Source organism: Bradysia coprophila (genome assembly GCF_014529535.1).
Source record: "Bradysia coprophila strain Holo2 chromosome X unlocalized genomic scaffold, BU_Bcop_v1 contig_35, whole genome shotgun sequence".
Lineage (NCBI taxonomy): Eukaryota > Metazoa > Arthropoda > Insecta > Diptera > Sciaridae > Bradysia > Bradysia coprophila.
Genome location: NW_023503325.1, coordinates 558,654 through 583,028, shown reverse-complemented (window position 1 = coordinate 583,028; position 24,375 = coordinate 558,654). Strand labels below are relative to the sequence as shown.

Genomic DNA, 24,375 nt, shown 5'->3' with positions numbered 1-24,375 from the left:
TGTGATGTGTGTGTGCCAGTTTGGAAAACCGATAAGTCACAATGGCGGCTATATAGCGACGCTATAAATTATAGCGTGCATATATTTAATATACGTACACAAAACTACGCTGTAGAGTGGGAATAGTGCAGGTATTATATATTGCTAACAAACAATGTCAAAAAGAGTGTTCACCCATCAAGCTCAGTTAAATTAACTGGTTTGTTCCTAGTTAACTGGAATTTTTCATACACATTTTGACGTAACACCCATCGAAACCAGTTAAGCAACTGGTCATTTTTCTTTCTTTTACGCTCTTATAACGATGTATAGAGTGTCAAAAGCGAGTAGAAATTTTGACTTATTTTGATCCATCGAGCTCAATTAAATAATAACTGGATTCTTCCACTCTTTTTCCGCTCTTTCAGCACTGTATACACGCAAAAAAGAATCTCACGAAAACATACATTATAACAAAAAGCATTATCGCTGATAATCAGAACATTAATAATCGGTCAGGGACTAGTTTTAAGAAAACATTTTCCCAGATTTCCTAGATAAAAATTGGAAAAATGTAGGAAAGTTCTGGAAAAAATTTGAAAATATTTCGCCAAAAATTATCCGTATTATGTAATATCTAAAACTATCGATTGAAGCGTAGCGAGTGCAACTTGTCCATAGTAAAAATCCAAAATTCTACATTTTACTTCTCGATTATTTTTATTTAAAATAAATATTTTTCATTATTTGCCGGATTAATCTTAATTTCTTAACTCAAAAGGCAATGAGAAAATGATCTTTTGTTGACGCTTCGTCTGATGATAGTTCGGGTGAGAAAATGTCAATTTTCTTCGCTCTTGTTTTTACAGGGACCTGATCTTTTGTTTCGTGTAACGCTTTTAATCACTCCTCGCACATATGAAAAACGTTGTGTTCATCTTACGAAGAAAATAGGAAATTCCAATTAGAGTGATTAACGGTCCGCGCTCCGATCTGGCTGCAAAACTTCGCTACTATTGGAATTTCCTGAGAGGCACCATTTTAGGTGAGAAAACAATAATTTTCTTCCCTAAAATGGCTGGTGAGAGAGTTATCATCAATGTTGTGTTCACCTAGGGGAGAAAATTTAAAATTTCACGTTGAGCGAATTAAGGTCCTCGCTTCACTCTGGCCGCAAACTTTCGCTCTTGGTGAAATTTCCCATTTTGTTGTCCTTTGTTGACAAATAACTATAGTACCAGGCAAAGTGCCAAGTTTCATAAAGAAAGTTACATCGACCGCCTGGATATTTTGAAAATAGCCAATAAGTCCTGCGAGTTACAGCCACCTATCTTTGTTAGACTTTGGAGCACTAGTTTCGGAATTTCCCTAGAATAATACGCTTATTTGAAGCAAGCCACATTCAAAAAAAAAAACAGAAAAATAAATTAAAAGAGAAAAAATTTTGTAAGACAATTTGATTGCCCGTGGTTGCACGACTATAGACTTACAGCATTTTTTTTTTTTTTTCATTTAATTCGAGCTTTTTTGTTCGTATTATCTAAAAATTTTCGTATGCGGAAATTTCTTCTTCGAATTTCTGGTTTTCTATTTAAGGTATTTGACCGAGAGTTGGGGGAATCTATTCATAGAAAGGAGCAAATATCACTTTGATAGTGAAGATTGATGCCTTGGCATCGTAATTAAACAATAACTAATTAATTTTAAATTACTTTTTGCTTTTAAATTCAATGTTTTTAGTAAGTCTTGACTTGCGTTATGGTGACCGTGATTTGTTTTATTTCATATAAAATCGACAGACCGATAGGTGGTGGTATTAAAAACGGCTTAGAACAAATCACGGTTATCGTGGACCGGTGACATAATTTTTTAAACATATAAATCTTCACGGTCAAGTTTCACTACTGCAACTCTCGGTTATATACCTTATATTGTTGCGTCGCAGACGGTTTATACGTATTCGTTATAAGAACATTTTAAGTTTAAATCGATGCCATTGTGAATTGAATTGAATGCTACATTTATATATGGATGCGTATTGCGTATGCGCACCGTTTCTACACATATTATATTATATATTTATACACGGTCCTCATAGTTTTGTTTTTTTCCACAGTTTCCACATGCAGTGCTGACCATTTTTGTTCATTCATAAATTCAGTCCAGTATTTTGTGTGTGGAATTTTTTTTTGACTACATTCCATTCCATATTCTTCCATAACATATCGTATCACGTTAAGCCAAGACCTCCCCATTTTCTCCTATAGTATGTCATTTTGAAATGCCACCTTACATACTTTTATAGCGCTTTACAATTTCACGTGATACATGTCTGTTGACTGCAGATAAGTACTTGTAATGTTTATGAAAAATGCAGAGGCGTACTTAGTCATCGAGCGAATTTGAATTCTGATGGTAAATTATCGATGAAGATGAGATGACATCAATGGTAAATGCACGGCATTTTGTCATTATAAATTGCGCTCATAAATTTAAATAGTTAGCTCGGTTTCTATAACGATTTTAAATAATAGCACCTCTCCTAAAAATTGCAATAAGGTAAATAATGGAGAGTTGACCTGGAGGCAACGTGATTTTAAGTTGTCCGAGCAAGTCTGTATGAAGAAATAATTATCGATTACCTCACCATCCAATAAACCGTGATAAACCGCGGAGTTTATCAAAATTTTAACTGAAAAACTTTTTTCACTCAAAATTTTCTTTAAAATCAACATCAAAATTGTGTGCGTACTCTCGCAGAATTCGTTAACAACAGGGATATCAAATGTTTTGGAAGTTGGAAAAGATCAGAACTGCGTTAACTATTCATCTGTATAGGGTTTTGTGGGATTGAATTCACGTGAAATTAGCCAACTCACGGTTCACCTAGGTCAACTGTGTATTGTTATTATTAATTCATTTATTTTATTGGATTAAAACGCTAAAACTTAATGAAATTAAGTAAATCTTGAAAGTGGTTTCTCATTAAATTGTTCCAAGGTCACGATGAAATTTAAGTTCAATGTGGAGACTTATCTATCTGGGACAACTCTCCGTTATTTACCTTATACATGGATGGCTTTGCATTTGCACACAACACGTAAAATTTTTTGCGTAGTTTCAGTTTAGCGCAACGTCAACTCCTCTGGGTATGACTAAATTAGTAAGCTTCTCATTTCATTAACTTATGTTAATCTCGTCTGCTTTAATCGCTACACATGAACGATCACGTGCATCGAAATCTTTGGAGTGAATCCTGTGTACATCAATCGTTGCGTCCATGTTCAGAACAACAAACAACAAACAACAAACAGAGCTCTTGCTCTTCCCAACCCACTCATGGTTCGCGTTGAGTGAATTTAACGAAGGTAACAGAGCTGTTTCGACCAAGGTAAATATAGTGAGGAGATAATGCCATACAGAACCGAATCAGATGTGCGGTGGCATGAAAGTTCGATACAAACGCCATCTCATCCGTTCGTTGAAAGCAAAAAATCGAATAGAAAGTCGGGCCATCTGTTGTGAGATAGCGAAAATATTTTTGTGATATACAAGTAAATCGTAGTTTAAAACAATTTAAAAAAAAGATGTCCTTGGCATTACCTCCTCACTATATTTACCTTGGTTTCGACCTCAATACTCAGTTAAGAGGGCAGACTAGGTGTGAAGTAGGCTATATATTGAAAAATTGGTTTTAAAATTAATGTAGACCATTTAATGAAAATCTGTTCCAGCAATTAGATGAGCAATATGTTTATCTATCTCTAAAAAATGAAAAACGATTTACAATAAGCAACAGTTGGAAGAAAACCGATTTCCAAAATATGAACGTCGCTTAAAGTTAGGCTATGCAATATTTTTTTGGAAATCGGTTTTCTTCCAACTGTTGCTTATTGTAAATCGTTTTTCATTTTTTAGAGATAGATAAACATATTGCTCATCTAATTGCTGGAACAGATTTTCATTAAATGGTCTACATTAATTTTAAAACCAATTTTTCAATATATAGCCTACTTCACACCTAGTCTGCCCTCTTAAGAGGCCGATGCTTTGCTGAAAAGCATACATTTGGGCGTTTTTTAAATGCTTTTGATATCTTTCCACCAGAATTCATTTTCAAAAACCTACGACCATGTATTAGCTTTCAAAAGAAATTAATTTTGTTTGTAGCAATTTGACCAGCTCTGAGAAAACTGAGCAGTTTATGAAAATTTCGTTAAACTATTCACGTTTCTCAGAGCCGGTCAAACGACTACAACCAAAACTTATTTTTAGACCCGTACGAAGTACTGGGGTCTTATAGGTTTACGCATACGTTTGTAACACGTCGAATTGGACTCCCTGAGTAAGGGGAAACCTATTGTGGTTGTCCAGAGATGCCAAATCAGCAAGAAAAAAAATGTATATAATTGTATATGATAACAAGGCAAAGAGTGGATAATGTAAGTGATTTAAAAGGAAGAATAGTTTTTCAGCAGAGAAGAAAATGAAGTAAGAGAAATGAAGAGTTTCACATTAAAGGCTTTTGATACGAATGGGTGTTTCGTACGGGTCGGCGTTAGCTATGTTTATTTAATGCTAACACATTCGTGGTCGTTAATACGGTCGTACATTTTTCGGAAAGGATTCTGATGAAAAGATATCATCAAAATAGAAATACATGACAAGCAAAGGCTACAATGTGAGCTAAGTACCGATGCCTCTTAACCTGTCACAGACGGTAAGCATATTAACAGTTTTACTGTCTGATCTATTACTTCATTTGATCGAAGATTTTCAGAGATTGATTTCAGAAATCTTTTACTTCATTTGTTTTGAACACGCTTTTTGCTTTATAAGATGTCAGCCGTCTGTAACATGTTAATGAAATGATAATGTTAATCGGCCTCATACAATGAATGGGGCCAACGCACCTCATCTGCTTCTTTCGTGTAATTTCAAAATCACGCTGCTGTCCACATTACCCCAACATCAAAATATTGCGTTTTATGTCCACATCCAACATCTAAACATTAAATGTAAAGACGGCATTTCAACTAAACATGTAAAGATTTCATTGTTAACATCAAAAGACTATTTTCGACATTACCTCAACATCTAGAGACCACATTTTACCATCGCCTCAACAACTAACAGACTCGCCATTTAATGTTGCCCGACGTTTATTTAATATGGATTTAAGATCGATCCATCATTACAACGTATGCAGTTCCGTTCAGCGTTGTGTAAACTACCGGATGTGTGTTTCGAACAGTGGATAGCGCTCTAACGACTATGTCCTTGATTTATTTTGAATTTGAGATTATCTGTGATTCATGCTATGTGACTGTTTGTTTGTTTATTCTTTGACGACTGAGTGTTTATGATTTGCATTATGCCTGTGATTTTATGCCACAATTATTTTCTTTAACCTGTCACATATGGCTATTCATCTGTTATCGATAACGACGACAAAAAATAATGACAAGCTTATTGCTCCCCTTCGGGTCGAGCCATAACGTCCCAACTCGTCAAAATAAAAATTTGGAACTTCGGGCGTAATGTACTATTACAGAGTAAAATAAATGTTTAAAAAAATGAAGTACAAGATTCGAAATCAACATATCAAATACTTTGATAGATAGAAGTGATAACAATACTGGTCATATATTTTCGATGATCATTGACTGCACTTTAGCCTATGTTCGGCTGTATTAGCTAGACACTAAATAAATTGATCGATCGATTAGAGACCCCCTCGACATCTAAGACTGCATTTCATGTCACGTACAAGAAAATCGTTTGGATTTGACTGGTTTTTGATGTGGCCAAATGGAATTGTACTTCGTCAAAAACATTTGGTGCTACAAAATTTTCGTGACTAAAATAATTTAGCGGAGTTTTTACATCCTGCGTCGATTTTTCAATGTAGCTTTCCGTCAGTGTCCGAACTTTCGACCAAAGAGTGATTAAATGCTTACTTTCGAACACACGTTCATTTGACAGTTTTTACTGCTGTATTGGGAAGGGTCAAGTGGAAACAAGTGATGATGGCTAGATCACGCTGACCTCAGACTGCCACTGAGTCCCGAGGTCGAAACCGCTCTGTTTTCTTCGTTAAATTCACTCAACGCCATTGTGGGTTGGGAAGAGCAAGTGCTCTGTTTGTTGTTTAAAATTTTCTAAATTTAGCTCTATGTTTGTATGCATTTCAGATGGGGGTATTTTCAGTGATTCCAAACGTCCTGCACACGGACGCAACGATATATCCACACAGGATCCACTGCAAGGATTTCGATGCACGTGATCGTTCATGCGTAGTATTAAAGCAGACGACATTAACTTAAGTTAATGAAATGGGAATTCAGAACTAAAAAATAAATCGAAAGCCATTTTTCAGGAAGACTGCCGATTGTCTTATGTTTTTTGAAGTAATTTTTGTCTTTTTATTTATCATCGAACGTACAGATAAATACACAGAACTTACTTCAATCAAAAATTGTATGGCTACACGTAGACGTTTTCACAAAATTTGTAGATTTATACAAAATGCATGCACATCATCGTCAACAGTAGTCCAACCAGTGATACTGAGTAACGACCAGCGCTGCTGGATGAATCATGTAACCAAGAACTGATACGATGCTCGTCCCTCAGTTCCATCCAAAAGTTAGCCCTGTGCGAATAATAATCCACTCTCGGTTGTAATATTTGACTGTCGAACTTTCCGTTTTCGTTTCCGATTTGCATGTAATCGAGAGGAAAATGTGTGGCTAGCGGCCAAATCGGTGTCGCTGTACTGTCGGGTGTGGGATTGCTGGAACCCAATGTTCATAATAATTAATTTTAGTTAGACAGACAGGTAAACGTGAATTCTGTCGGTGAACTTCTACGTTTATCTGCTATAGTTCACACACCCAGTTTTGACGAAATTCGTCCACATCAAAGTCATGAGTCTGGTAAGTTCTCTGTCATGTTCCGATGGAATTGTGCTGTAAAATGCTACCTTACGCATCGGAAAAAGAGGAATTAAATCGTCTGCGTGCGATGTTCCAAAGAATTCAGTTGCTGCGCTAAAACCGGCTGTTCCTTTCTGAGTGTAAAGATAAACGTATGTGTGGTTGTGGTTGCTATGGCTCAACCGATGCCGAATAGTTTCTACAATTCCGATGAATCCGCCGTCAGTGAATAGCTAAAGAGAATTCCGGTCAAAAAGTTCGTTTGAAAGTGAAAAAATATCGAACGGTGACGTAGGTCTCGGACTGAATGAATTTGAGTTTTGGGTAAATCTAATATCTCCTTACGTCAACTAGGTGGTTTCTGTCCAGTTGATTGGTTGGGGTTGTTTCCCTTCCGAAATAGAAAGCGTTAAGCTTGTTCGTCACTGCTTCTTGTTCACTCCCACTCAAATGGCCAAAGCCAAACGAACTCGCTAAAGTTTGATCCCAAGTCGTGATTAAATTGTCGAGGACCAAGCTGTTACTTAGGGGTGCTTTAAAATACAACTAATTAGCTCATCAGAGTGATACGTTTGTAGAGCGTGAACATTACTGGCTATATTCAACAGTCCCTCCTCTGTGTTCATGCCAAGCAGCATTGGTATTTCTACTGAATTCGAGTGAAGATCATCGAAATTCCGTTCCCCAATGAATGCCATCTCGTCAGCTTCGAAATTTTCAACAACCGGGAATGGAGCTGACGCACTATAACTTAAAATATCCTGTATCGATGTGCCCCGTAAACATTCAACAATTTCTTCGGTGGTTGTATCATTTGTCCGACAACCGACATGTTCTGCGAGATTGAATGCTTGTCGCCTTGCTACCCCAGTTCGTGCCGGATCACACCAACCATTGTTCAAGGTACCACTGTTCAATATTGCTTTGTGGAACAAGCCACGAGACATTGGGGAAATCATTTGATAATGAACGGACGCTCCACCAGCCGATTCTGTAAGGTATTGTGATTTCGTTTGTGTGTGATAAAATTAACAGCCAGAAGCGTGCATACCTCCCCATATCGTTACTGAATCATTGTTACCGCCAAAGTGGTGGATGTTCTCTTGCACCCACTGTAGCAGAAAGGACTGATCTTTTAATCCGAAATTGCCGGGACTAACTCTATCTTCGGTGGATAGAAATCCTAGCATACCAAGTCGATAATTTCCAGCTACCACTATAACGTCATGATCCAGCAAATAATCAGGTCCATAAGATGAAACTCCTGCTGTACCCAAGACAAAGGCCTAAAGACCAACAAAGTTGTGAAAAGGAATTCAACGCAAAGACAATTTACAAAGTTACTAACTCCACCATGAATCCACACAAGAACATCTAACGGTTCACCAGTACTCGTTTCTGGCACATACACATTCAAAAACAAACAGTTTTCTTCGCCTTCGATGGTAGGCGTTGCCCCACCAAAGAACGTGTCAATTTGCGGACATTTCGGGTGTTCATTCTGTGTCAAAAGAGTGACGTTCCAGGGTTCAACTCTTTGCGGTGCTCTGAAGCGTAAATTACCCACAGGCGGACTAGCGAATGGGATTCCCATGAATGCCTTAACGACCCTACCCGATTCGGATGTCATGTACCGGCCGAGAATCTCTCCATCGTTAATGTGTAACGTTAAGTCTTCTGTGTCTTCGAAAGACAAGCAAAATTGCACAGAAACAGCGAGGAGAAATATTGTCAGAAAATTCATTTCTTTCGTTGACGATTGATACTAAACATTAAAACTGAGAATCACCGGCACAAATTGCTTATCGAAAGAAGTTGTCGGTATCAGAAAAATGATCAATCAAAAGGTAATTTAATGGATTGAGGTGTTCAGTTAATTTATCACTTAGAATGATGATTAAATATGTGTACATTGAAGGGGTCGAGTCAGCATTGCATGTTGTTTGCTTTTTCGAAGATTAATTTTGCTTAGAACTAAAGCCTCTCGTCAACAGTTCAGTACGATAAACATTCCCAGGATAGGCCTAATTTACCATCAATCTTTTGGTTTTTTGATTGCCAAGAAAATTTCCAAGCCGCACGGAAACATGGGTTTTGTAACCATAAAGGTTTTAAGATGGAAAATTGAAGATTGGGCATTGGGAATGGGAATTGATAAGAATTTATTGATAGGAGAGACTCGATTGCGAATTGACGAATGAAGTGATTCATAACGCGAGTTCACAGTTGATAAATTTAACTTTTCCGATTTTTAGTAAAATACCTTACAATTCTATGGTTACAATTGTAAGGAACATCGTGTCTGATTCGGCTATGAGCATTAAATTTCATACAGACGAAGTATTCCATATACGAAGCAATCCATGTCCTGTACCATTAAACTAACAAAGCTTCAAACCAAAATAGCCCGAAATGTTTTTGGCTTTTCTTCTATAACATCTTGAGATTTTTCTGAATGCGTCCACAAGTAGATGAGATAAGCTTCCATGATATTTGCTCTAAAATAAGCTCTACAGATTTTTCTCAACGAAATTTCGCTGAACTACGCCGAAAAATGTTCCGAAAAAACATGAAAATTTCGGGTTTCAATGTATTAAGTCGATTACCTGCTTTTGAGCTCCTTATGATCGAAAGTGACTTATTACATCACTAGGGAAAACATGAGAGTTTATTTACATGAATGAAGTGCGGGCGACAAGCGAAAGTGCCTAGAATCAACCGTCCACCACAGATACGTGTACAACTTTTCATGCAAAAAGACGAAATTACGCGAAAAATTTTGAATTTTTTTCCCATGGCATGAAAAATCCTTTACAAAACTCGGAATAAAAATGATTTTTCACTTAGACTTCGCCGCGGATCAACAAACTTTAAACGAATGCTGGATCTTAAAAGTTTGAAGTTTGTTGAAACGGGCAAGGTAGGTTTAGTCCCATACACACCGAGAGCAAGGTAGGTTTAGTCCCAAACACATCGAGATTTATCGCGCTCTTGCGTTTTTACGCGGATTTGACTGTACTTGGACTTAGAATATGACCCTTCTGTCGTGGTTTTTATTGTTCTGTTTAGCTCGGTTGAAGTCTTGAATATGGTGAAAAACTGACGCTGAGACTCTGAGTGAACGGTGGATCCATGGACGAAATTTCTTTTCTTACACAGATAATCCGTAGACCCTCTAAACCCCTGTGCGTCTTTCTTAAGACGACAGGTAAAAAAAGTCCATTCTCATTGCGAGATGTATCAGATCAGAGCATTGTTTTAACTGAATTTCTATATATACAGATGTTATACTCTTCAATGAGTATATAAAAGAGAAACGGGCCAGGTAGGTTAAGTCCCGAACACACCCTAATATTATCAAAAGTTTTATGGAATAGTCGATAAAAACGTTTCAGCCGGCTGGCTATTTATTTACATAAGCTGAACGTATTTTATTTCAAAAACACAAAAAATTCACAAAATGTGCCGAACAATCAAGGAGCTTTTACGTTCAAGCTACAAGAAGCCACGAATTAAGATTGTAATCTTCTCGAATACTCATCCAAAATTCGGCTCGAGCCGAATTGTAATCTGTTTTTACTGTCAGCACTTCATTATCCAAACGTCCATTTTCATTTCCAATTTGCATGTACTGCATGGATGCAAAAGAACTGCTGGTCACTGGTGGCCAATTCGGAGTGGTTGTTCCGTCAACGGGCGTAGGATTTCTGAAAGTAAATAAAACTGTAGTGCGACGCATCCATTTTTATTCGTCTGCAGATTGGTTACCCGAATTTAGCAAAGTTCGTCCACAAAAGAGGCATGACTTCAATCAGTTCTCTGTCTTCATTGGTAGGGATCGAACTGTAAAAAACAGTCTTTCGGAGTGGGAACAGTGGAATTAGGTCATCAGCGTGTGAAGTTCCTTGATATCGTGTTGTTCTACTGAAGCTAGCTGTCCCTTTGTGGGTGAACAAGTACAGATACGTACTGCTATGGCGAATATCTTGAACTCGTTGCCGAACCGAATCAACGAATGTTAGATATGTGTCTGTGAACAACTACTTAGCATTTTTTAGTACCAGTAATATGATTTGAAGACTTTTCCGCTTACATTCATGAGCTGTTGCCTATCCATTTGTAGGGTTGGCGTGGCCTCATTCCCGAAATAGAATTCGTTTATACGTCTTGTTATATTGACACGTGAGTCTTCATCCAAATGGCTATAACCGAATGTGGCTGGAAGTCTTGAATCCCAGTCACTTAGTAACACGCTCAGGGCTGCATCGTTTTCCACAACCGCTTCAAAAAACAACAACAATTTAATGATTCGTCAAAAGCAAATTGTTCCTCTTCTCACCGCCCAAACTCAACAGACTTTCCTCACTATTCATTCCTACCAACCATGGAATGGCAGCAAAATCGGAAAAACGATTGTTATAGTTGCGTTGATCAATGAATGCCGGCTCATCAGATTCGAAAGATTCTACTACGATTGGAAAAGAGACACCTGAGTAAATCATGTCTTCTGGTGACACTTGTCGTAAACATTCGACGATTGCGGAAGTATCGTCAAGTACAGGACAGCTCATTAGCTGAGCCAACGACGTTGCGCGTGCTCTACCAACATCTGGTCGTGCAGGCCCAACTAATCCTCCACTATTTGAAATGCCTCTGTGAAAAAGTCCTTGTGATAACGGTGAAATCATTTGATAAGCAACGGAAGCTGCACCGGCTGATTCTGATTTTTTTTACGAGAAAGTAGAGTTCAGGTTCGATTGGGACATTTAATGATTGTGTTTAAGCTACCTCCCCATATTGTGACGGAATCCTTATTTCCACCGAAATGTTCAATGTTATCTTGCACCCATTGCAGCAGGAAGGCCTGATCTTTTAGTCCAAAATTTCCAGGACTGTTGCGATCTTCAGTCGATAGAAATCCAAGTGCACCGAGACGATAATTACCAGCTACAAGGATAATATCATGCTCGAGTAAATAATCTGGTCCGTAAGTGTTTGGACCACTGTCACCCAAAGTGAAACCCTAGAAGACGATATGAACGTAAATTTTCAAATGTGTTCCATTCGTGTCTTCTCTAGAACAACCCCTCCATGAATCCATACAACGACGTCTAGTCTGGTATTACCAGCAGTTTCCGGTACATAAACGTTTACGTACAAACAATCTTCGTTGCCTTCCACAACAGTGGAACCCCTTAACGCATCAATTTGAGGACATTTCGATCGCTGGTTTTGTGTTAAAAGAGTCCCGTTCCATGGTGCTACTCTTTGTGGTGCTCGAAAGCGTAGATTGCCGACCGGTGGACTGGCGAACGGAATCCCAATAAATCCGCTAATTTGACGTCCAGTTTGGGATGTCATGTAGCGTCCGAGGATGACTCCATCGTTAATTTGCTTTCTCAACTCTCCGATTACTTGATATGACCAACAGCCGGTCAGGAAAAGTGATAAGACTATCAACGTTAAATGTTTCATTTTTAACGATGGGAAACTTGTCTAGCGTACGAAGTCAATTTCAGAACTGAAAATGCGATGGAACATGAATCAACTGATAGCAAACATTGAATATCACGAAAGCTCAATCGAACAATCAATCACAATCAATAGATAAATTGCATTTAGACAGAGAGCTTAGCGTAATAACTTAGAACGCGATTGATGGAGAATGTATAGACATTGCATCGTATTATTCACTATTGATTGCGAAATCAGTTTTATCATTTACTTATAGGTTATCCGTTATGATAAACTGCGGATTTGTATGGAGAATTTATCGACAGTACCGAACAATTCATTCTTCAGTTATAAACAGAAATAATTTATTTTGGAATGTAACTAAAGGTTTTAATTGTGTTGTGGTGATCACAGTTTGCCATTGAATTGTCAAGCATCAAGTAGCCTGTGATCCAGCCTATATATACCATGTACAATGCGTCAATAAATCATAATATTCCCGGCCTTGGCCGAAGACACATCTACTGAGTTTCATTAGTAGATCTGTATTAGTTGACTGTAGACTTTCTATATGGTTGAGATTAGCTCCCATATAATTGGTGACCCCGACTCAAGTTCACGTTAAAATACCTCTGAACAAAGTCTAATAATTTCAGCTATAAATAGCAATGAAATCAAAAATTAAAGACCAAATTGGCACAATAAACCAATTTGCACTGTCCGTAACAAACGTTCAGTGGACTGTAACAACAATAAATAAGAATGCCCACACGAGCACTACAGTCGTCAAAATATAACGAAGTTATAAGATCTATACTTCGGTCGACAACATTCTAAAATTGTGTTTTTCAATTATGAAAACCAATTCAAAATTTAATAACAAATTGTACTTTTAAGCATAAAAACTAGGTTACGCCACTAGTTAAGCTCAAAAAGTAAATTTAGATTTAAGACTTAGTTTTAGCACAAATATTTTGGCTAAAATATTGTCGACAAACTACCGTAACTATAACATCTAGTTACAAGAACTACAGTCAACCAAAAATAAAATTTTTTGGCCTAGAAATATGGTTAAACAACCAATTTCATAAAAATTATAAATCAACGTTTAGTGAAACTAAATAGTTTGATCAGAGGAAACCATTTCCTGAGAATTATTCACGAAAAACGATACATCGAAACTTATCAACGACACTTTCCACCAACCTCGATTACGCGGTTGGGATGTCCACCTCAAAATGGGTGCGTTGCATCACTATGAAAAAGATAAGGTCTTTTCGTTTCTCGTACAAAACTCTAAAAAAAGTTTCAAAGAATAATTCAACACTTCAAAATTAAAAACAATTTTTCGGAAAAAAACATCCAAAAAATTCTTCTGACAAACACCAAAGAATCAAGTATTCCCTCATTACAATTATAGAACGATTTGCAACAATCGCTAATTCTAAATTAGTCCAATCACCCGGCTCAGCGTTTCGAAAATTAAGCTCTACGCCTATCCGTCTTGAGAATAATCTTTCGTGATTAACTCATAAACGACGGAACCGTTTAAGCAAAACCGAAGCGTGTCGAGGATTGAAACTTTTTGTTTCTTAAAGTTGTAATCGAAAATACTTGATACATGAAAATTGATCCAATGAGTTATCCATTGTGCGATAACACATCCTTTTTCCATGTAAACTAGTTTCACAAGTTCTTACCATCATAGAACGTAAAGAATAAAAAGTCATCGTGTATAAATTCAACACCCTTGAATTGACACACAACAAATTCAAGTTCACGAATGACATAAATTACAAAATCTGATATTAAACCACTAAACCGGCGCCAATAGGTTAAAACTCATTGACCGTAGAATCGTACAAACGTACATACAACCGTTCAATGAGTCACATATATAATATCAGTCGAAATGTACATGACAATTATACTGCCTAAAGTCTGCTACCACAGACAGCTATAACCATCTAATATAAGTACATTTCGTGCAGTGCGTATTCCTGCAAATTAAATGGCAGTAAAAAAGCTCCACAACAATTGGAATAAAATTTAAAAAATTAAAATTATTCCGGAATGTTTCGTGCTGTCATATATTCAAATAACATTCCACGTAGAATGAGACAAGCACCAAACACCGTCTATCAGACTTAAGACAACAACACTTCATTTTTCGCCCATTAAAAACTGTAAAAATAGCAGTTAAATGAATGACATCTTGTCATTTTCCGGGTAAAGCCGTGGACAATGTCATTTCACGAAATTATGAGGTTGTACGATCTCTTAATCTGAATTAATTTGAAATTAAATAAAGAGTTGGAAACATAACCAATCTTCCAACATCGGAGAAAATTCATCTTCATCCGAAATAAAATCATTTTCGAGATAATCTGTTTCAAAATTAAACCCAAATTTAAACAGATCCAAAATTCGATATAATGAATTCTCGAATCAAATCTTATTAGATTGTCACCAATCTAATCAAGACACAAAATTTCAAAGTAACAAAACTTTCGAAAAACCAACTGTTTTCACAGCTATTAGGTAACCTTATGGATCCTACCGCTATGAAACAGATTCAAAATTTTCAAAGTACCTCACGTCATACACCGGTTACCAACATTCAAATGGTTTTGGACACACAACTCGACAAGCAAGCGACTTCAGAAATCACTCAAACCCGAACATCCGTGGCTCCAACCAATCCACCACATCAAATCCCTATCCAAACACAAGTTATGGTCCTGCTGTGAAATCTCGTCCCAAATCCACGTGACACAGACGATCGACTTGGACCAACAAAATTTCTTCAAAGGGGGAAGTATCTGTGGTGATCACAGTTTGCCATTGAATTGTCAAGCATCAAGTAGCCTGTGATCCAGCCTATATATACCATGTACAATGCGTCAATAAATCATAAAATTCCCGGCCTTGGCCGAAGACACATCTACTGAGTTTCATTAGTAGATCTGTATTAGTTGACTGTAGACTTTCTATATGGTTGAGATTAGCTCCCATAGTGTTGTGCCAACGCATTCCAAGCAAAAGTGCTTCGAGTGACAGATGCCAAATAGAGTACCATTTTGTATGGAAATAATTTCCGGATTTTTTTACAGTGCCAATCTGGGCAATATTATCGATCTAGAAAGCGATAGTTATCGCCCAGAAAGATAATAATCACCTTCCGGGGGATATTTTTGCCGAGAAATTTCACAAAGCAAATGAAACTTCGTTTCAACTATGATTCGCTAGACTTGTTCGTGTGCAAATCGGAAAAGTGTTCTTAGAGCATTGTATCGAGTAACACTTGTCTAACGTACGAAGCCAATCGAACAAGCAACCACCAATCAAGAGATGAATTGAATTTAGAGAAAGAATTTAATGTAATAACTTTGAGCGCGACTGACAGGCAATGTATCGTATCATTCACTATGTATCATCAGACACATTGAAATTCGATAAAAATGTGTTTTGGGTGCGTGGCATTTGGTATTATCAATTCAAAAAATCGCAAAAATTTTCCACTGAATTTTAATTTGCTTTTTTGGGACGTTAATAGAATAAATTACCCATTGAACAAACACAACTGCCGTAATTATCACATGAGACAAGTGTCAAAAATGAACAGGTGCGGATCCACTTATGTGCGGTGGTCGCGATCTTCCGAAAATGTCTAAAATGTCTAAAACCTCCCGGCGCGGCATCGGGGAATCTGGCACACGCGATCATAGTATGCGTCCTTTTTCTACATGTAATGAAAAGTCATGACTGTGCCAGATTCGCCCCTTAGAGTTGAATTTGGCACACCATCAATTTGTATGGTGTGCCAGATTACCACACGCCAACCTTCCGAGTCAGAGATCTACTATAGTAGATTACGTTGGATGCTGCGAAAGTAATTCATTACACAAGGACACAATTTTGTGATCCGAAATAGTACATTACTATGCAAGGGAAGTAAAGTGATATCTCGTATCCAGATGAGAAAAAGTATTCGAGGGCGGCAGCCCGAGGTACTTTTACTCATCGTGATACGAGATATCACTTTATTTTCCGTGTGTAGTACGACGTTTTACTATGCGAGTGATGTAAAGGTTATTGCCTATACATGTAATAGCCTTATTACATGCACCAGCATAGTAAAAATTAATACCTCATGTCAAACCTGTATTGTTGTTACAGTAGTTACCATTGTTTTTCGCAGTTAGTGTAGATGAAGACGTATTGTTTGGGCAATTATTTTGTAAGTCCTTTTCAATTTTTTCAAAAAAATTTGCAAAGAGATGGTGTGTTTGTACTATAAGCTGTACTATTTTAAGGGTTGTAAGTGAAAAATACACCGAAATGTGTGACCGTAACACATGGTAACAATAAATATGATCGACATTTTCAATTCTGTGTGTTGCAAATTCTTCTAAAAGTTTGTTGCATTCTTTTTTGATCGATGCATTCAACAAAAACTTAAAATGAAAACAAAGCAAATTTTACTTGAAAGAACTGTCAATGTGAAACAAACCCTTAATATGCCTAGGGTAATGGATCATTTTCGCAAGGGGTAAACAGTCGTGTAATAGTCAATTTTCGCATTGGTCAGGCAATAAATAAATATTTAATAAATATTTTTTTTTAATCATTATGTGCCCAGACAGGAAATGAACCCTAGAATCGAAAACTACTTTCAAATTGTTTTTCCGGCCACTATCTCGTCAGTATGAGGTGATCATCGACTTTAAACATGGACAAGTTTCCCAACATGGGCTCATTTTTTTTGATAATTTTTTCTTAACGAATGCACTAATTACTACAATCTCCTACTTCTTGATTTACCTTGATTTTATATATTTTTGTAGTTCTTACCCCAGCGGATTTTATGTACTACCAGAGGAAGAACTGCATACGTCATCGAAAGAATATATTTTATTAAATAAAAAGATTCAATTTAGTTTCATTGATAATATTCTCCATGAATGAATGCGTATTGTATGGAGAGTGCGTGGGGTGAAACGATATTCATGGCAGGTCGAAGTATTTTTAAATTTTCTTATCTCGAGCTCATTTGTGTCACATAAATGAATTTGATGGTTAAAATAAATTGAAATTCCGTTTACTATATTGCGTGGAATGGAATAAGTTGCTGAGGGTTAATGGATAATTTTAAACTTCAACACACTGTGACGCTTAACGTTTTGTATTTTGCTATATTAATTCGGAAAATCCAAGAAAGCCCATACTCATTAAATGACTGTGGACTTTCTTAGATTTTCCGATTCTTTGTGTCTAAGGTTAATTTCTATATGTATGACAGTAGTTAACAGTCTACACCGGACACAATATTCTTGATCAAAACTTCGATTCAAATTTCAGAAATGTTTCTTCGTTATTCCAATAGAACATATAAGTTGGAAAATCTAAAGAGACCCGTATGTTAACCAAATTAATTAATAAAATGTTTTTAAGAAAAGAGTAGTCTAATTTCAATGGATTTATTGAGATTCCGTTACGTACGCAATTGAAGCATTCTAGAACATCCAATTATTCTTTCCTTTTTACCTGAATGAACAAATTACAATATACACTCTCGGCGAACCAATCCTCTTTGACGGACGTTAGACAAGTAGAACGTGTGTGGCCACTGTACAATCTTTTCCCGGACACATTCATCGAACAAAATACTGAAACACCCTTTGGTATATCATAAAAAAAGGGAAAAGACAATATCTCGTTGAGTCACATGTGCGACTTGTTAAATCGGATTAAAGGAATGAAGTGTGAAATTGGAATTGGCGATGCCATGAAGAAGGTATAAAAACGTAAGGATGTCATCCACTTTCTACAGTATTCGCTGAACATTGGCTTAGAAAGTGTCGTTGAGAAATATAAACAAAAACGTTTGTTTGGTAACTGAGAACTGTTTTGCTGCTCGTCTAACGATTCCCCTTTACCTCATAGACGCTTCTTAGAGAAACGAATAATCAAGTGTGGTTCTTAGTGATAATGCACTCAAGTTATTGGCAATCCGTAACAGTATTAGTATTGCTGGTTATAATTTCAACCAAGTTTTCGGAAGTTTCGTCTAACTGTAGCGATAGACGTGGACTTTGTATCACTGAAAATCGCATCGATCGTCAGGACAGGCAAGTTCTATTCCAGAAAGGACATCGGGACAATGCATCAGATCGCTCGTTTCGCGACAGTTTAAGGCGAGAAATTGCTGCTGATCGTGTCCGACAAACTCATTCTGGCAATCGGGACGAACAGAGAAGATCAACCTATATACAGTCTCGTTCCGAACAACATAACCGACTTGGAGCTAATTTGCGACGCAATTTCATCAGAAACGATATCTCAACGACGTCTCGTAATATTTTGAGAGGAGAACGCGTAAATCATCGATTCAGTGAAATCCGTGAAGTGGATCATCAAAGAAGTGAAGACCGACGAATTAGTGAAGATCGATTGGATCGTCGAGTACGTGATGATCTGCGAATTGGTGAAGACAGAGTAGAAAGACGAATTGGTGAAGATCGATTGGACCAACGTGAAGACAGTGTAGATAGTAGAAGAAGTGGAGATCGATTGGACCGACGTGAAGATCGTGTAGATGGTCGAAGAAGTGGAGATCAATTGGACCGACGTGAAGACCGTGTAGATAGTCAAAGAAGTGTAGATCGATTGGACCGACGTGAAGTTCGAGTAGATAGTCGAAGAAGTGAAGATCGATTGGACCAACGTGAAGATCGTGTAGATAATCGAAGAAGTGGAGATCGATTGGACCAACGTGAAGATCGTGTAGATAATCGAAGAAGTGGAGATCGATTGAACCGACGTGACGATCGTGTAGATAGCCGAAGAAGTGAAGATCGATTGGACCAACGTGAAGATCGTGCAGATAATCGAAGAAGTGGAGATCGATTGAACCGACGTGACGATCGTGTAGATAGCCGAAGAAGTGAAGATCGATTGGACCAACGTGAAGATCGGGTAGATAGCCGATTGAACCGACGTGAAGATCGTGTAGATAATAGAAGAAGTGAAGATCGATTGGACCAACGTGAAGATCGTGCAGATAATCGAAGAAGTGGAGATCGATTGAACCGACGTGACGATCGTGTAGATAGCCGAAGAAGTGAAGATCGATTGGACCAACGTGAAGATCGGGTAGATAGCCGATTGAACCGACGTGAAGATCGTGTAGATAATAGAAGAAGTGAAGATCGATTGAACCGACGTGAAGATCGTGCAGATAGTCGAAGAAGTGTAGATCGATTGAACCGACGTGAGGATCGTGCAGATAGTCGAAGAAGTGGAGATCGATTGGAACGACGTGAAAATCGTGTAGATAGTCGAAGAAGTGAAGATCGACTGGACCGACGTGAAGATCGTGTAAATATCAGAAGAAGTGAAGATCGAATGAATCGACTAGAAGATCGTGTAGATCGTCAAAGAAGTGAAGATCGATTGGATCGACGTGAAGATCGTGTAGATCGTCAAAGAAGTGAAGATCGACTGAACCGGCGTGAAGATCGTCTAAACAGTGAAAATCGAATGGACCGACGTGAAGACCGTGTAGATAGTCGAAGAAATGAAGATCGATTGGACCGACGTGAAGATCGAGTAACAAGTCGACGAAGTGAAGATCGAATTGACCGACACGAAGACCGTGTAGATAGTCGAAGTGAAGATCGATTGGATCGACGTGAAAATCGTCGAAGAAGTGCAGATCGAATGGACCGGCGTGAAGATCGTGCAGATCGTGAAAATACGATGAATCGTCGAGTTCGCGAAAGCCGTATGGATCGAAGAGTTCCTGTAACTGAAAGAGAGACTCTAGTCCGAATGGATAATCGAGATGTACTTATTCAGCGTATGCAATATGAACGCGACAATTTCCTTGATGGTATGCGCTCACGCAAAGTCAGACGAACAAACTTAAATCGAATGGAGCAGAGAGAAATGCGAAGACTTGATTTCGAAGACCAAGAAAGGAAAGACATATTGAAGCACGAACAACGACACGAAGAATTACGTGAAACAAGACCTGATCACGAACGCTTTAATGGCAATTCTGAGGGACGTCGAGACGATTCTCGAAGAAGAGACATGTTGTACATTGACAGCCAAAACATTGAAATGAAGCGACCCGCAAGTGTTTATCCCATCGAACTGACTTGGAATGTTTGCCAGGCTCTCTTAGTCGGTGCAATCGTGTTGCAGCTTCTTAAGTACAAAAACGACATGGGCGAATTGAAGGGGTAAGACCCGATTTCCCTTTGGAATTACTCAAATAAAACTTACTTTTATTCTAGCTTCAATGGTTGTCACTTCCCACTGCTGTCTCCCGTCAAAGCCTTGTAAACATGAGCATGTACCCAGAGCTGGTGACAATTTTTACGACGACCCTGCTGACAAAGGATGTGAATTATATTATTAATAATGTTAACTTATATATATTTATCAAACAAGAAAATCTATTTTTTCCTATCCAACCTCTTCATAGAACAGTAAGCTTTTCTCTACAAAAGCTTTCAAAGATTTATACAAATATTTATCGAAGGCAACATACGTGGAGTCAGGACCAGGCTTGTATAATTGTATAGTCACAAACATCTATAAATAAATGTTATCATAAATGTTGTTAAAACTACAAAAAAAAGCAAAATAAACTAGTGTTAATTAGAATGGCATTACTTTCACTATTTTCATCATTGCAAGTCGTTTGCGTGCAGCTCTTTGTTATCATTGATCTTGTGGTTTTGGTTTACATTTCAGGTAATTACATAAAATGAAACATTACCCTAATTCCATTTCCTCGTTTAAAGTCTCAAGTCATTCAATAACACCTTCGGGTAATCAATTTAAATCACTTAAAGCCACTGGAAAATGTCGAAAACAACACTCATTCAAAACGTTATTCACTGTCGGTAAAGTCACATCATCACAATCACAGAATGGTGAGTCCGTCAAATTTCATACATGGTCTACAGCATCCATGTCCAGACCACAATCGATTCAGAATTCGGCATTCGCGCCTGTTCAAATTAAAGCCCTTGTTAGAAACAATTTCTTCAGAGTAGGTTAGTAGTTAGCATTGAACTTGAAAATCCACACCCATCCGAATTCGTAGCTTGCCGAGACTATCTAACTGCATCAGTATTTTTTGGAATCTTAATTCTTTTGAGTACCTCACAGCCGTTTGAATGAAATTTCCGGCTATCATTTCCGGTAAACAAGCTGACCTTAATAAAAGCTGTCTGTGATGCATGTCTTGGTTATCCAGATTTCCAGGAGCAGTAATAAAATCAGACGTTACAAAATATACCGAGCTTTATTAGCAGAACAACTTTTCCAGAAGAATGTTACAATTAGAGTGAGGCTTGCAACTAATTTTCTTCAAGACGTACTAACTTAGTAAATAGACTACTTGATTATTCAATTGGAAATCCAACAGCATGTGCTTTCCTTCTCCTCTTCAAGGATATCCCACATGCATATGTCGTGACATCGGGACATCGAAAGTGTACTTTTGGAAACCAAATACAATTCTTAAAAGATTTCTATGTGCCGAATAAGCACCAGCTGAATGTTACCAGCTGATCTACTAACATACACTTCTTGTATGATCAACAATTAAAACACTGTGTGAAGGTTGTCTTTGAATTGTTTGTTATTCGCCACATATTTTGTAAGAAATAAAAATGCCGTCAAAAGGTCTACGACCTAACGACGATCATAGGGATTTCAATTCCATTTATTTTGTAAGAAATGAAAATGCCGTCAAAAGGTCTACGACCTAACAATGATCAGAAGGATTTCAAATCCATGTATTTTGTAAGAAATAAAGATGCCGTCAAAAAGTTCATGGATATCGACTGATGAAATTCTTCCTGCTTCACGTATTTGGTAGCTCCAGAAATTTAAAAAATCCACTAACAGAATAGACCATTGATTCCTGTTTTTCATTGTAAACATCTATTTTAGAAAAGGAAGAGTTTGGGGTGGGCTTGTTATTAGGGTCTATAAGTTCTTATTCAGACTAATTTGTCGTTAGATATTTCGTCCATCCGTTTTTTTTTGTGCATCCAGATATTTTTAGACAACGCCACGGTCACGGATCAACGATGTCCGCCTTCTGCATCACATCGATAAAAGTAGCATAAAAGCGGGTTTTTTTTTCTTTCAAAATATCATCTATTGTTCAATTATTATTAATATAAAATTAAATTATATCCTAAAGTGCAATCGGTTCAGTTTCCATAAAAGAATTTTTCCTTTAAAGTTCGAAATCTATTTAATTTACTTATTTTACAAAAAAAAAACGATGATGAAAATTTTGGGTCATTTGCAACATATTTTTAGACCATTGTGTGTAACTAATATGTTTAAAACAAAAGTTAAAAATTAAAAAAAAGAGATTTCAATCAAATCGTCACTTAATTTAAAAAAAAAACTGAACTAGAATGGAGGAGAAAAAAAATATTTTGAGACATAGATATTTGATTTAAAAAAGGCTATTTGTCAAATCAAAATAACGATCGACTTAAGGCGATATAATTGATAATATAAATTAGACTACGAAAAAAATCGTCTTACAAAAACTGCACCATTTATTGCACCTTAAATTGTTCTTTTTTTCGATTTTTTTGTCCCTTTTTTATTTAGAAATATATATTTACAATGTGTGTGTTTTATGAAAAAATCATCGGAGATATGATTTCCTTTTCTTCTTTTTTTTAATGAAAAATATTTAAAAAATTTTCCAGTTTTGTTTGTTTTTTTTTATTTAAAAATATATATAATATATAGATCTATATTTATATATATAATTAGTCATCTTAGAATCAAACCACCATATCATTATTTATGTTGTAAATATCTTTTTCTTATTTATTGGTTTTAAATGATTTAAATTTTTATTTTTTTTTATTTTTTACTATTTATATAATAGCTGAAATACATATAAAAAATATTTATTACGAATATTTATTCACTTTTCCTTTTATTTTTCTTTAATTATTTATTTTACATTTCTCTTTATCTCTCAATTAATTTTAATTTTCTTTTCATTTTGTGAACCTTGTTTCCAATATTTCTTCTCTCTCTCCCCCTCTCTTTCTCTTCTCTATATATAGTTAAATGCATTTAAAACAATTGATTGGTTCGTGGTAATGATATATCCATTGTTTGGTCTAGTCCTTTTCTATTACTATCTCAAAAATGTTAATGAATTTTGTTTTTTTGTTTTTCTTATTGAATTATCACAACGTTAATTGTTTCTTTTTTAAATTGTTTCTTTTTTCTTCTATTCTTTTGTTTCTATGTTCTTGTTTTTTATCGCAACAAAATGGACAAATTAAATTTGTCATTTTGTTAAAAGTCGTTTCAAGGCATTACATTAAAAGCGATATTTTACGTTACATAACCTCATAATTGTCTTATTTCGTTGATATTTTTATATTCAATAAAACCGGAGACTGAATATACGCAGGTAATGTCAACCAAATTTGTGTCTGGAGTTTGTCGCAACTGTTAAATCAGTTTTACTCTGGTTGGCTCAATCCACAGATGCCGATACTACAGATTCAATTGTGCGTCCTTTTCAATCAACACACGAGAAATAGTAGATTATTCACCTCTGTCCACATGTTTATTTAGACACTTGGGGAGTTGTTGCATGAGCCGAAGGCGAATGTTATAACCCCAAGTGTCTAAATAAACATTTGGACAGAGGTGAATACGCTATTTTATCTACCGACGGCGAAATAATAGCACTTTTTCACTGCTATTATTTCACCTAGGTAGATAAAATAATAAAATGAAAAAAAAGTTCTGTTCCACACGGTTCACAACTGAGAATACGTGATAGTTATTTATCTGCCTAGAACGATAATCTCGATGTTATCCCTCTAGGGCAAATTTATCTCGATCTATCTGTTCTCAGCAGATAGAAAGCGTATGCATCTCAGTCCAGGATGTTTATTTTGGCTCGGTATACTACCTCCAAATCGTC

General features: G+C 36.8%; 3 protein-coding genes across 6 annotated transcripts; 1 reads left to right on the top strand and 2 right to left on the bottom strand.

Moving 5' to 3' along the window:
• Positions 1 to 6,358: 6,358 nt before the first annotated feature.
• On the bottom strand, positions 6,359 to 8,747 carry LOC119069492 (esterase FE4-like). The gene is made up of 6 exons (XM_037173562.1): positions 8,266 to 8,747; positions 7,969 to 8,203; positions 7,510 to 7,908; positions 7,263 to 7,450; positions 6,876 to 7,150; positions 6,359 to 6,775 (listed from the first exon to the last, which is right to left on the bottom strand). Exons 1-6 carry the CDS (start codon positions 8,659 to 8,661, stop codon positions 6,499 to 6,501), a joined length of 1,770 nt encoding a protein of 589 aa, XP_037029457.1. The 5' UTR covers positions 8,662 to 8,747; the 3' UTR covers positions 6,359 to 6,498.
• Positions 8,748 to 10,301: 1,554 nt separating this feature from the next.
• LOC119069494 (esterase FE4-like) lies at positions 10,302 to 12,425 on the bottom strand. Its single transcript, XM_037173564.1, has 6 exons — positions 12,003 to 12,425; positions 11,706 to 11,940; positions 11,257 to 11,637; positions 11,011 to 11,198; positions 10,686 to 10,957; positions 10,302 to 10,624 (listed from the first exon to the last, which is right to left on the bottom strand). Exons 1-6 carry the CDS (start codon positions 12,390 to 12,392, stop codon positions 10,408 to 10,410), a joined length of 1,683 nt encoding a protein of 560 aa, XP_037029459.1. The 5' UTR covers positions 12,393 to 12,425; the 3' UTR covers positions 10,302 to 10,407.
• A 5,764-nt stretch (positions 12,426 to 18,189) lies between these two features.
• LOC119069484 (zinc finger CCCH domain-containing protein 13) lies at positions 18,190 to 21,059 on the top strand. Of its 4 annotated transcripts, none has more exons than XM_037173555.1 (4): positions 18,190 to 19,482; positions 19,660 to 20,620; positions 20,675 to 20,826; positions 20,884 to 21,059. In XM_037173555.1, exons 1-3 carry the CDS (start codon positions 18,363 to 18,365, stop codon positions 20,721 to 20,723), a joined length of 2,130 nt encoding a protein of 709 aa, XP_037029450.1. In that variant the 5' UTR covers positions 18,190 to 18,362; the 3' UTR covers positions 20,724 to 20,826; positions 20,884 to 21,059. The 4 variants fall into 4 exon arrangements, with proteins under 4 accessions (XP_037029450.1, XP_037029449.1, XP_037029448.1 ...); XM_037173554.1 differs by having other exon boundaries at positions 18,190 to 19,874; positions 19,935 to 20,620; XM_037173553.1 differs by having other exon boundaries at positions 18,190 to 19,977; positions 20,026 to 20,620.
• Positions 21,060 to 24,375: the final 3,316 nt, after the last annotated feature.